The sequence below is a fragment of the Pan troglodytes genome, chromosome X (assembly GCF_028858775.2).
Source record: "Pan troglodytes isolate AG18354 chromosome X, NHGRI_mPanTro3-v2.0_pri, whole genome shotgun sequence".
In the NCBI taxonomy this organism is placed as follows: domain Eukaryota; kingdom Metazoa; phylum Chordata; class Mammalia; order Primates; family Hominidae; genus Pan; species Pan troglodytes.
In genome coordinates this window covers 89,420,873-89,444,070 of record NC_072421.2, presented here as the reverse complement: position 1 = coordinate 89,444,070, position 23,198 = coordinate 89,420,873, and the positions used below count along the sequence as shown (strand labels likewise).

The following is a 23,198-nucleotide window of genomic DNA, read 5'->3' as shown; positions in this document are numbered from 1 at the left end:
CATCCTAATATTATACAAGGCAAATAGATAACAAAAATTCATATGAGGATAAAATACAGATTAAAAAATGTACAAAAAACGTTGGGCCTGGTAGTGCTAGCCTGTAGTCTCAGCTTCTAAGGAGGCTGAGGCAGGGGAATTGATTGAGCCCAGGAGTCCAAGGCTGTAGCATGCCATGATTGTGCCTGTGCAAAGCCACTACACTCCAGCCTGGGCAACACTGTGAGACCCTGTCTCTATAATACACACACACACACACACACACACACACACACATACACACACACAAAGGACACAAAGATAATTCATTCTTTAAGCTACAAAATGAATCTTTGTACACTGTACACTGTACAGGTCAAACCATTTGTCCACTGCCTCTGTGAAAAATCATTTGAGAAAGCAATACTTAATAATAAATATTGCCTAAGCAGTCATCAAAATAAACAGCTATCTTTTTAAGAAGCACCGACTGATAACTGCAACTAGGAAAGCAAATCCAATTATTCATGAAATAGCAATTGCTAACCATGTAGGAAAGCATAGAGTTATGCAGTCAGTTATTTGTGAGGAAACAACAAAACTCTCAACATCACACTGTAAACACAAAACAAAAAAGCTGTTGTCAGTAAAAAGAAGTGTCAATAATTCCTTGTGGCAATGCACCACAAATATGGGTGAATAAACTATCACTAACTCATTGAAATAATCACAAATTTAAGGAAACTTAACAGCAGCAACAGATTAAACAATTGTCAACGAACTGTGTAACAAGGCATGGAGACACTTTAAAATAACTTTTTTTTTTTTTTTTTTTTTTTTTTTTTTTTTTTTTTGAGATGGAGTCTTACTCTGTCGCCCAGGCTGGAGTGCAGTGGCGCGATCTGGGCTCACTTCAAGCTCCGCCTCCCGGGTTCACGCTGTTCTCCCGCCTCAGCCTCCGGAGTAGCTGGGACTACAGGCGCCCGCGACCACGCCCGGCTAATTTTTTTGTATTTTTAGTAGAGACGTGGTTTCACCATGTTAGCCAGGATGGTCTCAATCTCCTGACCTCGTGATCCGCCCGCCTCGGCCTCCGAAAGTGCTGTGATTACAGGCATGAGCCACCGCGCCCGGCCTAAAATAACTCTTGAGGTTACATAAGAACATAGTTTATGTTTACTTATAGCTGTATCTAATCTAATTAAGAACTTGTTCCTTAAGATGAAAAAAAGAAACAAAAATAATTGTGTCACTAAATTCCATAGTTGCCTGGTAATAACAGGAAGGTTATTGGGTAAAATGCCATTTTTTACATTAATCAATACCTAAATAAGGCCAGTCACTATTTTGTGGTGTAAAATAGTAATGTAAAACATTATTTCAGAAAGAAATCATTTTTTTTTGCTTCACACCTTTATAGTCTAGATTGTAGAACACCAGACATAGTTACAATGAGATTACAATTTACAAAACATCCACAAAACAGTTGGAGAAAAATTTTAAATTACTTACATTTCCATTAGTATATTTGAGTAGAAAATATAGCTTAAGAAGTCTTGTCTATTAGATAAATAATTAAAATCCAATTTCTAAGAGCTAAAGAGATTATCAGTTTTATTAAACTGGTTACCTTACACGTAAACTAGTTTTCTGTGTGAGAGCTCTAGCTATATGAAAATGCTTTCATTTTAGCAGTTAGGTAATTGATCTTAAACATATAGATAAACAGAGTATAATTAACCTCAAACTATAGGGAAAATAGATTATAGAGAAATGTTTAGAATCTTAAAAGCTGCAGATGAATAAATGGGCTATAAATAGGCTATACAGAAGCCAGCCAATGATTTTCCAATTTAGGGCCATATATCCATTCCCCAATGAGGTCGTCTTCACTTTTCCAGGCCCATGAGTACTTCTAGTTAAAAAGGTGCATTCCTATACCATTACTATGGTTTCCAAAGGATTAAACATTGATAGCATGGTCATTGTTACTTCTTCAACTTGGAGATTTCTACATAGGGTTTGGAATCTAGGAAAATGATGCATTTGATGGGGGTAATATAGCTATCTGTGACTGATCCCTTAGGAATAACTTTCCTCACAGCAAAATTAAAAGATTTAAATGCCTCCTGAAACACACAGGATCTGTTAAATACTTACATCCTCCAAGCAAAAGCAGTATGAAACCACTAAACACAAAATCAAATAATCAGCATCAGAATCTTATTATATTGTGTATTCAAACAATGTAAGTAGCCTTCATTTTATATTTACTTATTTATTGAAGGTAGTTTAATGGGAGTTAATTGAATATGCATTAGTTTGTAACTAAGCATGATCATATTCTTTGGCTTTTTGATATCTATATGCAATCTAAAATTCATCCATATAATCATTCAGTGACTTAAATAAAGCACTCTGTTCAACTAAAAGTAATCTATAAAGTCTTAAACTTCTTAATTTATTTATAGTCCATTAAATTGTTTCTCTAGAATTCATGCATCCAGACCCTAGAGGCAGTATATGATTATCTAGAACACAACTTCGTTCTTCTGTTAACCATTTACTTTGTTATTTGCATTACTGACAGCAATGCTCCCCTTGTTCCACTGTCCTTAGGATGCAGGCTGTTTATTCTGCTATATTTCCCTGGTCAAACTATTTTAAATGAATTCTTCTAAACAACTCTTGTCCTCAGAGGATATCTTGGCTCTCTTATAAGCCAGAAAAACATACTAGCATCCAGGAAAGGCTTGTTATAGCAAATCGTCTGCTTGAAAAAGGATATTTTAAGACCTATTTAATTTAGAATAATTAAAAATAAAAAAGTTCAAGTATGTTATTACATACCTGTTCTACAAAATCTACTGGAAAAAAAAACAGTCGTGATTGTCTTAGAAAGGGGATAGGAAAATAAGTTCTCAGCTTGAAAAAAGAAAAGACAAGAGAGGAAATCTTTTTCAAAAAAATAAGGGCATATGAATGAGATGTAAATAAAGCAATTCCAGATGGTAGAGGCAGTATATGAGAAAGTACTCATATTAGCAGTATCACTGTCATATGGAGGGCCACGAGGAGACAAAGACAAATGAAGAGGAGACATTTGATTCAAGAGATAAGCCAAAGAGGGTAAGTGGAAGACTTAAAACAAAACAAAACAAAACAAAAACTGAACTAGGTCCAGAAAAAAATGTAGAGCCAGTGGCACTGATCAAGAAATAGATTAATGTTGTCATATTTTTCTCTGTATACATACATAAAACATGTATGGAAAACTAAGTTTAAGTCGTAAAATAGGCTTTTTAAGGAGTACGAAGCATCAACTCTTAGAAAAATTGTGAAAGACTATAATTAACCTCAACCTACAGAGTAAAACCCATAACTATTGTTTACAGAACAGTTTTCTTCAGGGTACTCAGCAAACTTTATAGATTTTAGTTATATCATTAGCTTTTATAATATCCCTGCATGCTACATAAGGATAATTTTAATTTTCTCTATTATATAGGAGAGGAATTGTAGGCACAGATAACAAGTTTGAGAATTAAGATAATAGAAAGACTTAGGTAATTACCACAACTAGCACAAGAATTACCATTGTCATCAAAAGGTTTTATTTCCAGTCTCAAAATGATTGTGCAGATAAATGTTGGCAAAAAGTATTACTGCCATAATTGCAAACCTAGTAACAAAATAAGATATCATAAGTTAATGAGAGTGCTTGGTAAAAATCTACTAAAAATAGATATAAAATTTTAACTTTTCTGAGACAATAAAACTTTAAATAATTCCATTTTCTTAATGGCAGCATGATCAATTTAAGATAAAATGTTCTTATAACATAATAAATATAGCCAAGTGTGATGGCTCATGCCTGTAACCATGACATTTCGGGAGGCCGAGGCGGGAGGATCACTGGAGGTCAGGAGTTTGAGACCCTGGCCAAAATGGTGAAACCCTGTCTCTACTAAAAATACAATAACAACAACAAAATTAGCCAAGCTTTGTGGCAGACATCTGTAGTCCCAGCTACTCGGGAGGCTGAGGCAGGAGAATCAATTGAACTCAGGAGGTGGAGGTTGCAGTAAGCCGAGATCGTGCCACTGCACTCTAGCCTGGGCGACAGAGCAAGGCTGTGTCTCACAAAGAAAAAGAAAGAAAAAAGATATATATACACACACACACACACACACACACACACACAAGTATGTATGTATATATAAAATAAATATTCTTTCCTCTTTACTATCATTAGAGCAAAAATATAATCCTGATAATGCCTGTTATTAATCTCCTTGGGGACACTGACTGTTTTCCAAACACATTTTTTATCCCTCAAGACTTTGTACATTGAGCACTCATTAAATATGTGTTAAATTTAGATTACTGGAATTAGACTAAGATATTAGTTAGCAGTCAGTTATTGTTACATCTAGACAAAATTTAATAGAACAGCCTTTCATTCTTTAGAATTTCACTTCATTGTATTGAAGAAGCTTAAAATAATGAAATTCTATATATAAAATAAGTAAAAGGATGAGAAATATTCATGATAATACTCTACATAAAATAAAATTCCAGATTAAGTGAGATCACAAAGACAAATGTAAATTAGGTTAGAAAATCCAAAACTTCATTTTATGATTTTCAACTTTTAAAATCCTTTGTTTTGCTTAATGAAACAAAATTCACACTTACTTTGCAAAATATGTCTTTTAAAATATGTTTCCTATATATGACGTTATACTACTTTCCTCAGTTTACCAGCAAGTATAGAGATATGTGCATGCAGCAATTAAAACATGCTACCACTAAATACTCTTCCAATGTATAAAGAATAAGCAACAGGTTTCTTATGATTGTTCACCTAGAAGTACCTCTTCTATTTCAAAGGAAATACAAAATAGATAACTAGCGATATTTTTATAGTTTTAATTGCTAAAAGGTGTGTGTCCACATGTATTCTATTTTGATGCCCTTAGTGCTCTAGTAATAGATATTTAACATTTTATGGATAAAACACTTTATTACCTATTTGTAGAATAGATTGGTGAAGATATAATTTGTGCAAGCAAAAGACCAATGAAAAAAGGACATTTCAAAAATAATTAAGAAAATTAAGTTCTGCGTTATTTAATTAAATTAGACTCAATATTTTCCTTCCTCCAGTGACATCTACCTGCACTGGGAAATTGAAAGACACTTGAACAACAATCTGCTAAAATTTAATTTGTGGTCAAAGCAATTTATTTGGTCTATTAGGCTACTAGATTATTTAATTATTCATTCTTGATTAGTTTTGTGAAGATGACTGTACACTGATAAATACAAAAGGGAGAATATTAATTTCTTCAGTATTTGATTTTTAAGTGAGAATTAGTTTTCTGCACTTTATAGTTTGTGCTAAAGACCAATTCCATCAAAAACCGGTCCAAACTCATACCCTGGTAAAATCATGAAGATAGATACATTATTTTATAGATAAAACTCAAACAAACTCAGAAAGTTTTCTGCAGAATGACCTTATTGCTTTTATCATCACTTCTCATACAAGGTGTCATCACCTCTGATACAGAAATCTTACCAATCCATCAATTTATTTTATCTAAGATTGAAAGATCACACTTCAGTTCACTAAGAGAGTGTCTCCACAGCAGTGTTGTTATATAATCAATATAAATCAGTGTAGACAAAAAGAATAATTTATGCCAAGAAAACTACCCACATTGGGATATTTATAATCTTAGATTATTAGCATTGATCAAAATTGTTAAAGACAATTAGATCTGTGTAATACAACCTCATGTTTTCATTAAATAATTCTATACCAATTAATTTTGTCTTATAAAAATATGTTTTTATTTTAGGATTTAAGTCATTTCCTTTGGCAAGAATAATATTAAGTTCAAATTTATTTTTATTTAGATACAGTGGACAGTGAAATAACAGATCAATAAATCTGTATCTAATAACATAAAATTTAGTGGTGCTTCTTATAGTTAGTTGGTAATATTAAGTTAAGAGGCATGATGTGAGTAGATCATTCAGATTTGGGAACACATTTGTTCTTCAGAGCCTCAATTTATAAATTCCAGAATTGAACTATTTACGATGTCCAATTTATGTTCCATAAGTGTCCATCCATACTGTGGGATTTTTAATAACAGATGTATTTAACAAAAGGCATTAGTGGACGATGAACACTAACCAAGACTCTGATAATAGTAATGAAGTCAAAAGTTACTTAATCCTATTAGTGTCACACTCTCATTTGTTAAGACCTGACAGCATTAATAAAGATTCATTTATGAAGACAATGAGTTTTATGTTGTCATTTTTTCCCCAGTGGAAGTGTACTTTGATAATAACCCCAGCTTTCAGAAACCTCATAGTCATTAGCATTTGATTGTCATCTCTTTTGCTTTTTAACATTAGATCAAAAATATTAATATGCAAATTATAGAATTCAGAGACTATAAAATCAAGTAATCTTAAAGCTGAAATGGAGAAATTTTAAGTGAAACTTCATTTTATATTTGAAAAAATGAGGAAATCATTATATTCAAACTCTTCTGAGCCTCTTGGAGGCAAATAAACTAAGTAAGTTTTCTAAAATTGTTATACTCATTGTTATAGTATATTCTCTCTGCACTGACATCAATGAATCTTTACTCACTTCTAATGTTACACATCACTTTGAGTTATGGTTACATAATGTTAAAAAATATTAATTTCTTCAGAACAACAAAGTTTGCTTGCTCTTTGTCTTCACAATGTATTATTTGATGTCTCATTCTTGGCAATTTAAATCAAGATTTCTAAATCTTGTGGTAGGTGAGATTTTTCACAATTTAGATTTTCTAACCCCAGATCGCAAAACAAATCTAATTCTAACCTTAGTTTCATAAATCCAGTCCAGCTCTTGATCAATGGGGAAGATGTTTACTTAAAATAGAAACAAGGGCCCAAACATCTTGACTATGTTAAAAGACTACCCCAGTTTAAATGATCTTTTGAGATTCATGGAAAAGATGAGGATGCCTTATGGGATGGGTAGAAACAAGGGAAGGCCTTGAGTAGGATCACTAATCTGAGAAAAAGTTGATCTTCATGTTCTGTCAACAAAAATTGTCAACCTTTGAAACACTGTCATGCCTGCCTTAAGGAAATCAATCAGCACACTGTCACTGGGCTAGTACAGAAATGTGACTGTTGATATATGCCAGGGAAGATGGAAATTTGAAGCAGAAAATAAAAATAACTGTAACATCATTATATAAACTAATTTCCCCTGAGTTCCTACCATGAGAAAAGAAGGAAGTCCCTGTGGTTTATATACATATTCTGAGTCAGACTGGGTGCTTGAGGGATGTTTCTATTTGTGAAAATGTTGGCTTCCCTGTCAAAAAATACTTACAATATTTTAAAAAGCTTTATAAATAACAGGCCATCTGAATTAAAAAGTGAAAGTTAAAGAGATCTGTGATTTCCTACTCCTGAACAACAGTTCTTCCAAATACTGCAATGTGTAGTACGATGTGTGTGAGTATGTAAATAGCTATATGTATATAGGGAATTAGCATTGCAGTATGATTTTACTTGAAAGAGAGAAAAGAGAAGCTTTCAAATCTGGATTCTTTTTTAAGTGGCAACTATTAATAACATCAAGAACTCTTATAGATGATTTTTTTTCTTTAAAGAGTAACATGATCCATTAAAAAGTTGAAAATTAATCGCATCAAAGTCACATAAATAAGTTTTATTTTTACTTATTTTTTAAATAAGCAGAATTACTTGGTAATCACTTCATTCCCCCACTTTTTCCCTTTTTAATTTTTTTAAATTTTATTTATTTTTTTTTTTGGAGACAGAGTCTTTCACTGTTACCCGGGCTGGATTGCAATGGCGCAATCTCGGCTCACTGCAACCTCTGCCTCCCAAATTCAAGTGATTCTCCTGCCTCAGCCTCCCGCCACCATGCTTGGCTAATTTTTTTTTTTTTTTTGTATTTTTTTAGTAGAGACGGGGTTTCACTGTGTTGGCCAGGCTGGTCTCGAACTCCTAACCTCAAGTAATCCACCCGCCTCAGCCTCCCAAAGTGCTGGGATTACAGGTGTGAGCTACTGTGCCCAGTCTTTTTTCTTTCTTTCACTCTTTTCGTTTTGTATCATGAACTTGCAGTGATCCTGCTCTGAAGGTTATCTATCCATCTACAATCTGTCTGTTGATTAGGAGTCAGGAACTGCACTCTGGTTCCTACCTCTATCATTTACCAGTCATATGATGATAAGCATAATACATTATCACTCTGAAACTCATTTTCCAAATATTTAAAATGTGAAATAATACTTTCCCTGTTTGTGCCAAGGTATACTGAAACTCATAAAAAGGTAAGCTAAATTAATATATGTATATATTAGTTTTAGAAATAAATATTCTAAGTTTTAAGTCTTATGAAATTTTATACTACATACATTTTAAACATTTAATAAATATTTTCCACCAATGCCTTTAATTTCAGTTAATTAATATCAAATAGTAAATAGTAGGACACCTTCATGTATAAATTGACCTATTTAAATATTTAAATTGAGCTTTTTTCCTAGAATTTTTCTCTATATTTCTCCCTTCTCTCCCTTTGCTATTTGAACTATTCATATACATTTTATATTAGCCTAGTTAGGATAAACGGTGATTTTTCTATTCTTGTCTATTCAACAAAAGTAGAGCAAATTAATATTAATTAAATTCTCATCCTATTCTGCAGGACAAAGGGATTTTTAAAAGAAATTATTATGGTTGGCCTACTTATTTCACATTGTAAAATTTACTAAAGTTTATGGATGAATCAACACATGCTTCTTTTCTCTCTTTTTCTTTAAGTCTCCTTTCCCATAGCATATATGCCACTTTCATGACAGGGCCTTTTTGCGAGTCAAAGTGCATTCAGTTAAAGTCGCCCACGTCATGGCCCTCTGCATGCCTGGGGCTATGCTTTGTGTTCCATTCTCATTATTTTTAACAAGCAGTCAAAACAGTATTTGTCCACGGGGCCATACAAATGCCCCAGTACTTTAGGCACATCATATAGTTACTTTAGGCTTATCACACATTCTAAAACAGAAAGAAATTTTAGAGCATTTCTAAGACTCATCTAAGAACCTGTAGTGAGACTTTTTGTCATTTGCTGACAATCTTTCAAAGAATGTCAAATGAAAGCACATTTTAACAAAGCTAAAATTATGCCAGCAGGCTTATTTGTTTTATTTGAATTAGTTAAGCAGCTTTCAAGACAAATCAGAAATTTCTTGGAAGTTCATTAAGCTGCCCTAAGGGAGACATGACAAAATTATTCTTTGAATAAAGCACTACGTTTTAAAACAACACATTTGTCAAGATGGTCAGTTGAAGAGACCCTATTGCTAATATCTGACTTAAACTTGGTAAGGTCTCATTTTGATTTTATCTATTAATTTTTATTGTCCAAATAAACGTTTTTTATTTCTTTTGGCTGTGCTGTGCAGTATGATAGCCACTAACCGCATGTGGCTATTAAAATTAAAATGGAATTAATTAAGCATTTAGTTCCTTAGTAGCACTAGCTACTAAGTACTTTCAAGGACTCTACAGCTACGTGTGACTGGTGGCTACTGCATTGTTCTCACACAGATTACCGTCCTTGCAGAAAATTCTGTTGTGAAGTGTTGCTTTAGAGAGAGACTGTCCACTCTGTTACTCAATTTATTATGTCAAGTGATAAGCCTCACATTTCTATAAGTACTTAAATGTTTTAAAGCATGTTCAAAAATCTTCTATGCAGGTATGTCTACTCCATACTAAGTGCTTATTCTTCCCAATTCTGCCCCTGTGATAATTATCATCCTCATATTATGACTGAAGAAATTAAAGGTCAAAAAGATTAAGCTGCAAGTAGCATGTCTGGTAAGAGGTAAGCATAAAACTGTGATCCATATCTATCTGACTCCTGAATATTTTTCCATTTCATCAGATAAGGAGATGTCATTGCAGGAACTTCACCCCAAAGTGCTCACTTAAAAATCATCTAAATTTTAGTTTTTTTGAGGAACCTCGAAACTGTTCTCCTTAGTGGTTGTACTAATTTACATTCCCACCAACAGTATTCAAGAGTTCCCTTCTTTCCAAATCCTTCTCTTTCTGTTTTCACTTCATATACTCAAACATATCTGCATTTCACTGAAATTTGCTCAAGAGGTTTGTAGCCTTCCATTCCTGAATGAATTTATAAATAAATATATCTTTACAATAGATCAGCATTAGTTGAGAAATTTTCCCATATTATATATCCTCCAGGTCAAAACCTTCAGATGATATATGTCAGAATGTCTTATTTATATGTTTTGGGGCATATTTTTAACACTAGTTATTATATAGATCATAGTTTGGCAGAATATTTATAAAAGTGTGAAAATCCCCTGAACATATCTATCTGAAACATGCACATTAGTTATTTCATTAACATATATTTTCCAAGATCATTCAAGTGCATTGTACTATTTCACATACCCAAATCTGAGTTATCTATTTCTCTTTATATCATATAAGTAATTTAAAAGAATTGATCATTAACTTGATAAATGTGGCCCCTCTGCACATATTTTGAAGAATACCAAATATTCTATCTATTCTTCTCTCTAACTTCTCCATCCTAAGACCCAAATCAAGCCAGAATAGGTTATTCAAATTAACTGATTGACTCTTTTTTGTTAAAAGGCTTACTTACCCTTTACAACAAATGAACACTCTGTTTTCAAATAATTGTAAAAAAATGAAAATATTTAACATTAACAGAACATTGACTAAAATTTAATCTCAATTTGATGATTCAGGATATGCTAAAGACCTTGCCTTACCTTGAAATCCTCATGAAAAATATTTATCTATATATGTTCAGAAATGCTAGTAATAAATTAAATTGTTCTAGTCACCTCTCAAATAGATTTATTTGGCACCATATCAAATGGCAAGATAAAATTTGTGTATCTAAAGTAATCACTAGGAAAAATTGATAATCAGATTTATGGATTCATTCTTAATGATTTGCTTATATCAAGTTTTTGACAGAAGCATGACTGGACAGATTAAAAGAATGAAGCTGGGCAAACTACTGATTTGTAAGTAGCAGGGCTGACCTCCTTGTCTGATCCCTTTATAGATTAATGGAAACACAACTGTTTGAAAATGAATATACATACCATGAAAATTCATAATCCACATGTAATTGCAAAAACTGCATTGATGAATTTTCTCCACTATGCTTTAAATTACATAAATTTTGAAAAATTGGGGTGATGGCTTACTCAAAATTTGAAATACATTAATATCATTTTATTTTACTCTTTAAAAAATGAGATGATATCTTTAACAAAGTGATTTTAAAACGCACCTTAATTAGTTCGTAGTTTTGAACTCCGTTTGTTCCTACGTCAGGATCAACAGCCGCTGGGAGAGTATATTTAGAGTTTATAGCCGAGTTCTCTGGAATTGATATGTTGATAACTGTTGCTGGGAACAATGGTGCATTATCATTTATATCTTCTATCAGAAAACGTATCTTAACCAGTCTAAATATTTCATCCGGCAAAATGGCAACCTCCACTTCATAAAAGCAATGCTCATCCCTTGGGATACCAGCACATAATTTCTCACGATCAATGCGAGCGCCAGTAGTGAAGATCTCACCAGTATCCTCTTCAATTCGAATCAGTGGCACATCTCCGGTCTTGTACACTAGCTTGAACTGCATAGCAGTTGTCAAGGACTTGTTTGGAATCAGCGACAAGTTAAGGTCTTTCAACAAGTCGCCTATCAGGACGTTTTCTGGCATTTCTTCTCGGATGGTGTAGTTTTTCTCCTGGGCGCCAGAGTGGAACACCACGCATGCTAGCAGGACCGCGAAAATGTACGTCCCGGACAACAAGTCCATACCAGGTACACTTGTTACAGTTTGTTGTATTAACCCGCACAACACTGACCAAAAGAAGAGGAGAGAGAGAAGAGGAAGAAGAAATTATTAAGAAGCCAACCCTAAACATGCATGTTAACAAAAACTGTTTTAAATTAAAATCAGTAAATGAGATGTTAGCATAATTGATACTCTGTTAGTGATAAATTTGTTCTGAATCAAATATTATGAATTCGTACATTAAGAATAAAGATAAATGAAATAAGATACCTACAGTATCAAAAATGACACAGAGTACCTATAAAAGTGTCCACCATTGATAAATATATAAAAGATAATACTTTAATATACCAAGATAGTTAAAGAGAATACAAATAATTAAAATATTTAATTCAATAGTTAAGGGAAAATAAAGGGTATTTGTTACAAATCACAAAATATAATCATTATTCTTTGTTATAATATGGGTTTAAAATGCAATTATTCTCTTGGCAATGAATAATTTATACAATAGTCCATTTCTTCAGCTCTGGGCATCAAAGTGAAAAAAAATTGATCTGGATAAAAGGAGGCAAGGAATCATTATAAAGGAGGGACTAATAAAGTTTGATTTGAAGAAGAGAAATTTGGGAGAGGAGAGGGGTTGATGTGACTAATGCCTAAACATGGTAACAACTATCATGTGAAAAGGGGATTAGAGGATTTTTCTTTGGATAAGAAAAACAAGAATAGCTATTAATATAAAGTACAAGTAAGCAACTTTCAGATTGACATAACTGCTTATTAAAGGATTCTGAAAAAAAAAAGGTTTCAGGATATTTCAGGAGTGTATTCCATATCTTTGGAGGTACTGGACCACCAGATTAGATCTACTATATTTGCTTTAGATATATGGATTTGGTAGATGACGTCCAAACATTCAATGGGAGAGTTAGACTAGAAGACATCCCAACCCTGAGAATTTATGTTTATAGAACGCAGAAGGTAGTTCATATAAAAATGGGTTTTCACATCTATAGACTAACAGGAATTATACAACTTCAAGGAACAGCTTGAGAAGGGCTTGAAAATAAGAAAGGCATTTAAAAACAGTACCGAGTTGAAAGTGAGTCAAAAATCAATCTCTCTTGCTACTTCTCCCTATTATTTTTCACTCACTGAAAGCTTTAAAATTATTTCAGTTCTTGAACTCTTCTGACAAAATTCAATGAGGAATTTTGATTTTCTTAAAATCTGCAAATTTTATCTTCAGTTTCCTTTCGTAATTCTCAATTCTTATTCTCTATTTTATTTATTCTCAAGTTTATATATTAAATATCTTTTAATCTCTAGTATAATTAAACATTCTAATGTGCTTCTTCTGGATAGTATTTGTAGATGATATATTATATAAACAAAATTAAATTTGTATCACACTGAGCTAAAGCCTATCAGATGTCATACTTTTATAATTAAATGAAGGTTAATGCAACTATTAAGGTATTTAGCAGTTTTGAAAACTCAGTGGTCAGATGGTTATTTAAAATTCCATTCCAGAAATGTATTAATGCATATAGGTATCCAATTAAGGAATTTCTCAATATTTATTGGTAATCGATAACATCAACAAGTTTTAGTAATTGTTCTAAAAACAGGAGGACTACATATGATATAAATAACTTGTTATGGATATTGTGCTCTGGTTATGCCAAGCAATGTGTTATATGAAATAACTGTCCCATTGCATAGCTGCACATCCGCATTTTTTAAAATATGCATATGCCAATGTTGGAATACACAAAATTGGAAAAAAAGAAATCTTCCTATTTACAATCAATAATCAAATAAATGCATCTGTTGCAACAATCAAGATAGTTTAGGTCAGGAGTAGACTTAAAATATCTCATTAATTTTTATCACAACATTTAAAAAATATATATTATGAATTCAATGACTTTCCTATGTTAAGCAGTTGGTATCATATATAAAATATGTTAGTTATGATAGTGAGTAATGCTAGAGCTGAAGACATTATTTATCCTAGTAAACAACACAAAAACACTTTTGCCTGTGGTATAGTATTTTTAGCATCATTTGTACAATGATGTGCATTGGGATTACATAATATAAAAACTCGCTCAAAATTCAGTCTTGTGAATTTTTGGTTTTACACTCTGTTATGAAGGTGAGATTAAAAATACCCCATTGATACTACCAGCTAATATGCACACATATATGTGTTCTATATGCTGTGAATCTAGCATATCTAAGAAGTTTTGGATGTTTATGTGATTTTATAAATGTCATGCAAACATAAGCAGAAATAAAAATGGGGCAGTGACAATTGGAATTAAAATTATCGCTCTATTCTTATCTTACCCTTAGGTATTACACATTATTACAACTGGCAGAAGAATACTACAGACTGTTTTTAAAAACATTGCAGGATATTCTGACTTATAAGTGGGAGCTAAATGATGAGAACTCATGGACATATACAGGGGAACAACACACACTGGGGCCTATTGGAGGTTGGAAGATGGGAGGAGGGAGAAGATCAGGAAAAATTAATGGGTACTAGGCTTAATACCTGGGTGACGAAATAATCTGTACAACAAACTCCCATGACACAGGTTTACTTACATAAACCTACGCTTGTACCCCTGAACTCAGAATAAAAGTTAAATTAAAAAAAATAAGATAAAACAACCTTGAATTCCTGGGATAACCCCCCAAAATGAAAAACAAAATAAAGCAAAATAAAGAAATAAAAGCATTGCATGCATGTCGCAATATCTCTACACAACATAAATAATTAATAGAGCGATCTAGTTCCAAGAAGTCACCCTCCCTCAATCCATTCTAAATCTGTTCTACTCTATCTTTATTTTTAATTTTTTTAATTATACTTTAAGTTCTAGGGTACATGTGCACAACATGCAGGTTTGTTACATATGTATACATGTGCCATGTTGGTGTGCTGCACCCATTAACTCGTCATTTAACATTAGGTATATCTCCTAATGCTACCCTTCCCCCCTCCCCCCACCCCACAACAGGCCCCAATGTGTCATGTTCCCCACCCTGTGTCCAAGTGTTCTCATTGTTCAATTCCCACCTATGAGTGAGAACATGTGGTGTTTGGTTTTCTGTCCTTGCAATAGTTTGCTGAGAATGATGGTTTCCAGCTTCATCCTTGTCCTTAAAAAGGACATGAACTCATCCTTTTTTATGGCTGCGTAGTATTCCATGGTGTATATGTGCCACATTTTCTTAATCCAGTCTATCATTGATGGACATTTGGGTTGGTTCCAAGTCTTTGCTATTGTGAATAGTGCCACAATAAACATACATGTGCGTGTGTCTTTATAGCAGCATGATTTATAATCCTTTGGGTATATACCCAGTAATGGGATGGCTGGGTCAAATGGTATTTCTAGTTCTAGATCCTTGAGGAATTGCCACACTGTCTTCCACAATACCATCATCATATAAAACATTTTAAAATGTGTTTCATAACTGGAAATTCATTCAGTGGTTTTAAAAACGGGGAAGAAATATTGAGAAAAAATACCATTTCTAAAGCTTAAGTGAATATATATGTTGCCAACCTAGAAGGAATATTCACCCTCTAGTTAATAAAGAGTTTGAGATGAAATGAACTCATGGAGGTTTAGCCACTTATTCAACAAATACTTATTAAGCAATTTTTATATGTCAAGCACAGTTCTAGACACTGAAGGTACATCAGTGAACAAAACAGAGTTTATATTTGATAATATATTCTAGTATGTCTTTAATTCAGTGTTCAATTACTGTATAATGAACTCATCTCTGCTTCTACCAGGATGTGAACATGCATGTTTAAGTAACCTCAATCTCCAGATTTTGATTTCAACTCTCACATTTGCCACTTGAAAATTTATTATCTTTAAAATTTATTAAGTTTTCTTTGAAAATGCTGAGTTTAATTCTTTGAATGAACAGTACAGAAATTTAGCTACTAAATACGGATATAAATAATCACTGCTTAGTCTTATGGAAGCATGGCACATTTAACTCAGATATCCAGGGAAAATATGCCTACATACGTATCTTAATGTATGTAAATTACATTCTAATTTTTCTGTCTCATGAAAAATGTGACAAGGTAACCTTAAATTTCTTTGCCCTTCTCCTACAACCCACTCCTACTATAGATTAATGTTAGTTTGGAAATTGATAAAGGAAACAACACAAAAGAAGATATAAAGAACTAAAATTTTTGACAAGTTCCAGTAGTGCCCATGCTATTTAAGTGATGCCCTTTATCAGCAAGACATCACGGTTGGGTAAGCAATAGTTGTATTTAGAGGGACACAATAATGACAATTAGAGAAAGCAAAAGCAGAAATAAAATAAGCATCTCTGAAAATTTAAAGATATATAAAGCAAAAATGGAAGTTCATTTTATCATCTCTGAGTAGGTAAGGGAGCTAGGCATCTACTATATGCAATTCTAGAAATTTCAAACCACACAATTAATGTTCAAATGCTTTGTCAGAAGAATTTCAAGGCATAATTTCCTTGATATTTTTTAAATTTTTTCTTCATTATAGTGCTGGTTTCATTTGTAATATATTTAAATGAATTCTATGTGAATTACTGGATCATATGCTACAACAACAAACACATGAGTGAATGGTTTATATGCTACAATTTTTGTACAATTTCTACAATAGTACAAATTTAAGTATTACATGAAGATAAGAAATATCTATCTGCTGCCCATTATCCTAGCTCCACTTAAATCTCATCATTCCAATTATTTCAATGTTTCATTAAGTCAAAAATACATCATTTAACAGCCATAATATATTAGGTGGTCACTACTGTTGCGTTCTTGGTCTCAAATACAAGCAAAGCTTCTTTCACAGCCTGGGTAAACAGTAAGGTAGTTCTTGAGGTTGACAGGAATCTAGAACATTGCAATAAAAGTAACCACATTGGGAGAAAGACAAATTGGAGCAACCGATAAACCTAGTATTTTCAGAGGAACTGACCACAGCAAGCAGAGGCGGGCAAGGGCATTGGCTGTCCAATTTTATGTAATTATTTCCTCTGTATTCTGAAACTTGAGATGTCAAAATAAAAAATTTATTAAGGCACAGTAATTATATGACTGGTTTGTTAAATTTTATTCCACAAACAGCTTGCTTACTGTACTTATTGTACATGTCTAATTTTTCACATTTGGGTCTAAACTTCTCTGAGAAGTGGATTCCATCAATGCTGCTTCCTTCTCCAAATTGTTTATTGTTTGCTGATTCATTCTAGCATTCCAACAACAGTTAGTGTGGTGTTCTCTAACAGGGTTTCAAAATCTGATAATAATCAAGCTCAAATAGCACTTAATAAGACAAATTCTAAAGGTTGCTCTTCTATATTAATTTTTCTGGATTTTTGATATATGATTTAGGGAACATTTGAAACATGGCTTTACAGAATAATCAAGCAAGAGACACATTCTTCATGGCAAAAATATATCGTTTGTCTATCATCACACATTCTTCTATTGCCTCAGGGTGAATGCAATATTGCTTGTTTCAGTATCTAATAATTATTTTACTATACTTTGTCAACAAGTACCAGATTATCATAATAAATAAGTCCTAAATTCATCAAAGTTCAAAGGATAATTCCCACTTGGTGTAGTATTTGAATTGCTCTATGTGATTTTAAATCAGTTATTTCATTTAATCTGTATAACAACTATGTGATATATATACATATCTGTAGGCATTGCTTTATATATTAAATATTTTTTATCAGACAGGCATTAATTTCACATTCTGTAAATTCTCTAGATGATCACATTTTAAGAAGGTAACCAAAGGTCCCTCGTGTAAAGGAAAAGTGTTTGCAAAAGAAAAGAGAAAGAAACAAAGTGATGGGCTTGGAATCTATTATTCATGGGTGAAATTATGGAGGTGGTATAGCATCACAAAATTAAAGAGATCAAGGGGTATGGAGAGGTGATGTTCAATAATGGAGGGTTCAGGCATGACAATTTTAGTCATTTGTTAACAAATGTGGTTTCTTCATATATATATAATTGTGTGTGTGTGTGTGTAATATATATATTTGTGTCTTCACTGGGTATTTGCTGAAAAGCCTATTTTGAGTTTTATATATAAGGATAAGCAGTACTTCTATTAGTCACTATTCCATGAATTAATAAAACAGTACACAAAACAGTATTATATCTATGAGTTTTATATATAGGGCTAAATAATACTTCTATTAGTCACTATTCCATGAATTAATAAAACAGTACAGGAAAACAGGTAGTAATATATCTGTCATATTAGTGTTTAAATTATCTATGTAGAAAGACCAATTAATATTTTACTATTGATTGCACACCTCCCCAAACTTCAGTACTAATTGCAATATCTGTACAAAGCATTTTATCAGATTACTCCCCTATATACGTATGGTGCATATTCTAGCATGACTTAATTTATTTTTTGTGTTGGGGTCTAAATTATCAAATTACAATGCAGTAAAATCAACAGTTGAAAGCAAATGAGATATAGCACCAGAATCTTGGAAGTGATGGCTAAAAACAAGATCCAAGTTGATGGTCTGTAAAACAAATCAAGGTAAGATATTAGTTGTCAGAAAATGAATTATATCCATCAACTTATTGTTCCAAGGAACAGAGAAATGAGTTTAATAGTTGCATTCATTCACCCCGTGAGACAATGAAGCTCTTCCTATTAAGATGACTTTGGAGTTGCACAATCCATAATCCGTAACTACACATCTTAGAACGCTAAGCAAAAATGACATAGCAACCTTTTAAAACCAATCTTACGACTTGGTTTATCAACTGCCTAATAACAGATGCCTCAGCCTAAAGGTTCAACAATATTCCTTATCCTTTTAGTTCTCAGTTTTTTACACATATTTTAATATTATTTCTGTGATTTTTGTTTTGTGTCACCTCAAAACCAAAAAAATGGATAACCAATTAAAAATGACAACATTAATTAATAAATGAATAGAAAAACAACTGAACCATAAATGTGACACACACAAGCCATATTTCGAATCTTCAGTTGTGATACACTTAGAGTAGAAAAAATGATAAAGAATTCTGCCTTTTGGCCGAAGCGGGCGGATCACGAGGTCAGGAGATCGAGACCATTCTGGCTAACATGGTGAAACCCCGTCTCTACTAAAAAATACAAAAAATTAGCTGGGCGTGGTGGCGGGCACCTGTAGTCCCAGCTATGTGGGAGGCTGAGGCAGGAGAATGGCGTGAACCCGGGAGGCGGAGCTTGCAGTGAGCTGAGATCGCTCCACTGCACTCCAGCCTGGGTGACAGAGCGAGACTCCATCTCAAAAAAAAAAAAAAAAAAAAAAAAAAAAAAAGAATTCTGCCTTTTAAAATGGAATTTGCATTAATAAGTGTAATCAAACACTACTTCATGGATAGAAAGAATAAATATCATTAAAATGGGATACTACCCAAAACAATTTACAGATTGTTATTCATATGAAACTACCAATGACACTCTTCACAGAAGTAGAAAAAAACTATGTTAAAATTCATATGGAACAAAAAAATACCCCAAATAGTCAAGGCAATCCTAAGCAAAAAGAACGAAACATGAGGCATCACATTACCTGACTTCAAACTATACTACAGGGCTACAGTAACGGTACTGGTGCAGAAACAGACACATAGATGAATAGAACAGAATAGAGAGCCCAGATATAAGGCCACACACCTATAACCACGTGATCATCCACAAAGCTGAAGAAAACAAGCAATAGGGAAAAGACTCCTTACACAACAAATCGGGCTGGGACATCTGGGTAGCCATGTGCAGACAACTGAAACTGGACCGCTTTCTTACACCATGTACAAAAGTCAACTCAAAATGAATTAAATATCCATAAAACCCAAAACTATAAAACCTTGGAAGACAACCTAGGGAATTCCATCCTGGACAAAGGAAGTGGCAAAGATTTCATGATGAACATGCCAAAAACAATCACAACAAAAGCAAAATTGACAAATGGGATCTAATTAAATTTAAGAGCTTCTGCAGAGCAAAAGAAACCATCAACAGAGTAAACAGACAGTCTACAGAATGGGAGAAAATATTTGCTAACTATGCATCTGACAAAGGTCTAATATCCAGCATTTATAAGGAACTTAAGTTTACAAGAATAAAACAACCCCATGAACAAGTAGGCAAAGGACATGAGGAGACACTTTTCAAAAGAAGACTTACATGTGGCCAGCAAGCATATGAAAAAAAGCTCAATATCACTGATCATTAGAGAAATGCAAATCAAAACCTCAATGAGATATCATCTCACACTAGTCAGAATGGCTACTATTAACAAGTCAAAAATAACATATGCTGGCGAGGTTGCAGAGAAAAGAGAATACTTTTACAATGTTAGTGGGAGTGTAAATTAGTTCAACTATAGTGGGAAGCAGCATAGTGATTCCTCAAAGAGGTAAAACTAGAACTACCATTTGACCAGTAATCCCATTACTGGGTAACTACCCAGAGGAATATAAATCATTTTACCATAAAGACACATGCACACAAATGTTCACTGCAGCACTATTCACAATAGTAAATACATAGAATCAACCTAAATGTCCATCAATAACAGACTGAATAAAGAAAATGTGGTACATATACATCATGGAACACTATGCAGCAATAAAAACTAAGGAGATCATGTCCTTTGCAAGACCATGGATGGAACTGGAGGCCATTATCCTCAGCAAACTAATGCAGGAACAGAAAACCAAATATTGAATGTTCTCATTTTTAAGTGGGATGTAAATGATGAGAACTGATAGACACAAAAAAAGGAACAACAGACTCTAGGGACTAATTGAGCATGGAGCGTGGGAGGAGGGAGAAGAGCAGAAACAAAAAATTGCATACTAGTCTTAGTACCTGGGTGATAAAATAATTTGTATAGCAAACTCCTGTGGCATGAGTTTACCTATATAACAAACCCGCACATGCATACCTGAATCTAAAATAAAAGTTAAAGAAATAAAGTAAATATTTTTCCCATTAAAAAATAAGTAAAATGGAATTTGCAATTATAAGTTAAAATAAACTCTACTTCTTGTGTGTTCTTTAGTTTCACAATAAAAGCACGTACTGGGTTCAGCCTGGTTTTCAGGAAGGAATAGCATCTATAAGAGAAAATTCAAATGTATTTACAAGATGTTCATACAAAGATAAGGTATAAATGTTAGTGTTTGTATAATTTTTCCTTTCTCTTTCATCTAGGTAAATACATAAGAAAATGTTTTCTCTATTTAGCAATATTCTTCATACTTACAATGAGTTACTATTTCAACTGTGTCTTAATACATTTTAACTCCAAATATAAATGTAATATTAACCATTTAAACTTCAATTTGGGCATTCAAAATAACCTTGCTACATGTGAGAAAACTTAATTTTAGAGAAGGCCTGCTGGGTCCTGCTTCAAAAGTATTAGTATATTTGAAAGTGCAAAAAGATGAGCGGTAAAAATTAGACGTTTCTCAAGACAACTCCCTACGTAATACACAAAGATTGAGCTCTTCAAAAATAACAATTTAGATATAAAATTTATTCTCTATAAATATCAGTTTTAAATGTAAACAACTGTATAGATCCATAATATTTTATATTATGAATCTCAACTCAAAGCAAATGAATCATTCCAAATATATACCAACAATTTTAAGACATTATATTTAACTTAGCAGTTCATGGGCACTGTACCAAATACACAGTAAGTGCTTAAGAAATGCTTGCTGGAGGGAGGAGCCAAGATGGCCGAATAGGAACAGCTCCGGTCTACAGCTCCCAGCGTGAGGGACGCAGAAGACAGGTGATTTCTGCATTTCCATCTGAGGTACCGGGTTCATCTCACTAGGGAGTGCCACACAGTGGGCGCAGGTCAGTGGGTGCGTGCACCGTGCGCGAGCTGAAGCAGGGCGAGGCATTGCCTCACTCGGAAAGTGCAAGGGGTCAGGGAGTTCCCTTTCCTAATCAAAGAAAGGGGTGACGGATGGCACCTGGAAAATCGGGTCAAACCCACCCGAACACTGTGTTTTTCCGACGGGCTTAAAAAACGGCGCACCACGAGATTATATCCTGCACCTGGCTCGGAAGGTCCTATGCCCACGGAGTCTCGCTGATTGCTAGCACAGCAGTCTGAGATCAAACTGCAAGGTGGCAGCGAGGCTGGGGGAGGGGCGCCCGCCATTGCCCAGGCTTCCTTAGGTAAACAAAGCAGCCGGGAAGCTCCAACTGGGTGGAGCCCACCACAGCTCAAGGAGGCCTGCCTGCCTCTGTAGGCTCCACCTCTGGGGGCAGGGCACAGACAAACAAAAAGACAGCAGTAACCTCTGCAGACTTAAATGTCCCTGTCTGACAGCTTTGAAGAGAGCAGTGGTTCTCCCAGTATGCAGCTGGAGATCTGAGAACATGCAGACTGCCTCCTCAAGTGGGTCCCTGACCCCTGACTCCCGAGCAGCCTAACTGGGAGGCACCCCACAGCAGGGGCACACTGACACCTCACACTGCAGGGTACTCCAACAGACCTGCAGCTGAGGGTCCTGTCTGTTAGAAGGAAAACTAACAAACAGAAAGGACATCCACACCAAAAACCCATCTGTACATCACCATCATCAAAGACAAAAAGTAGATAAAACCACAAAGATGGGGAAAAAACAGAACAGAAAAACTGGAAATTCTAAAAAGCAGAGCGCCTCTCCTCCTCCAAAAGAACACAGCTCTTCACCAGCAACGGAACAAAGCTGGACAGAGAATGACTTTGACGAGCTGAGAGAAGAAGGCTTCAGACGATCAAATTACTCTGAGCTACGGGAGGACATTCAAACCAAAGGCAAAGAAGTTGAAAACTTTGAAAAAAATTTAGAAGAATGTATAACTAGAATAACCAATACAGAGAAGTGCTTAAAGGAGCTGATGGAGCTGAAAACCAAGGCTCAAGAACTACGTGAAGAATGCAGAAGCCTCAGGAGCCGATGCAATCAACTGGAAGAAAGGGTATCAGCGATGGAAGATGAAATGAACGAAATGAAGTGAGAAGGGAAGTTTAGAGAAAAAAGAATGAAAAGAAACGAGCAAAGCCTCCAAGAAATATGGGACTATGTGAAAAGACCAAATCTACGTCTGATTGGTGTACCTGAAAGTGATGGGGAGAATGGAACCAAGTTGGAAAACACTCTGCAGGATATTATCCAGGA

General features: G+C 34.0%; 1 protein-coding gene across 6 annotated transcripts in view; it reads right to left on the bottom strand.

The window, feature by feature from the left end:
* Positions 1 to 23,198, bottom strand: part of PCDH11X (protocadherin 11 X-linked) — an 828,783-nt gene that overhangs the window by 760,076 nt on the left and 45,509 nt on the right. For all 6 annotated transcript variants that reach the window (XM_054676896.1, XM_054676897.1, XM_054676898.1 and 3 more), the window contains one exon: positions 11,405 to 11,988. In XM_054676896.1, the coding sequence (XP_054532871.1) occupies positions 11,405 to 11,988 (584 nt within the window). The remainder of the gene's footprint in view (positions 1 to 11,404; positions 11,989 to 23,198) is intronic.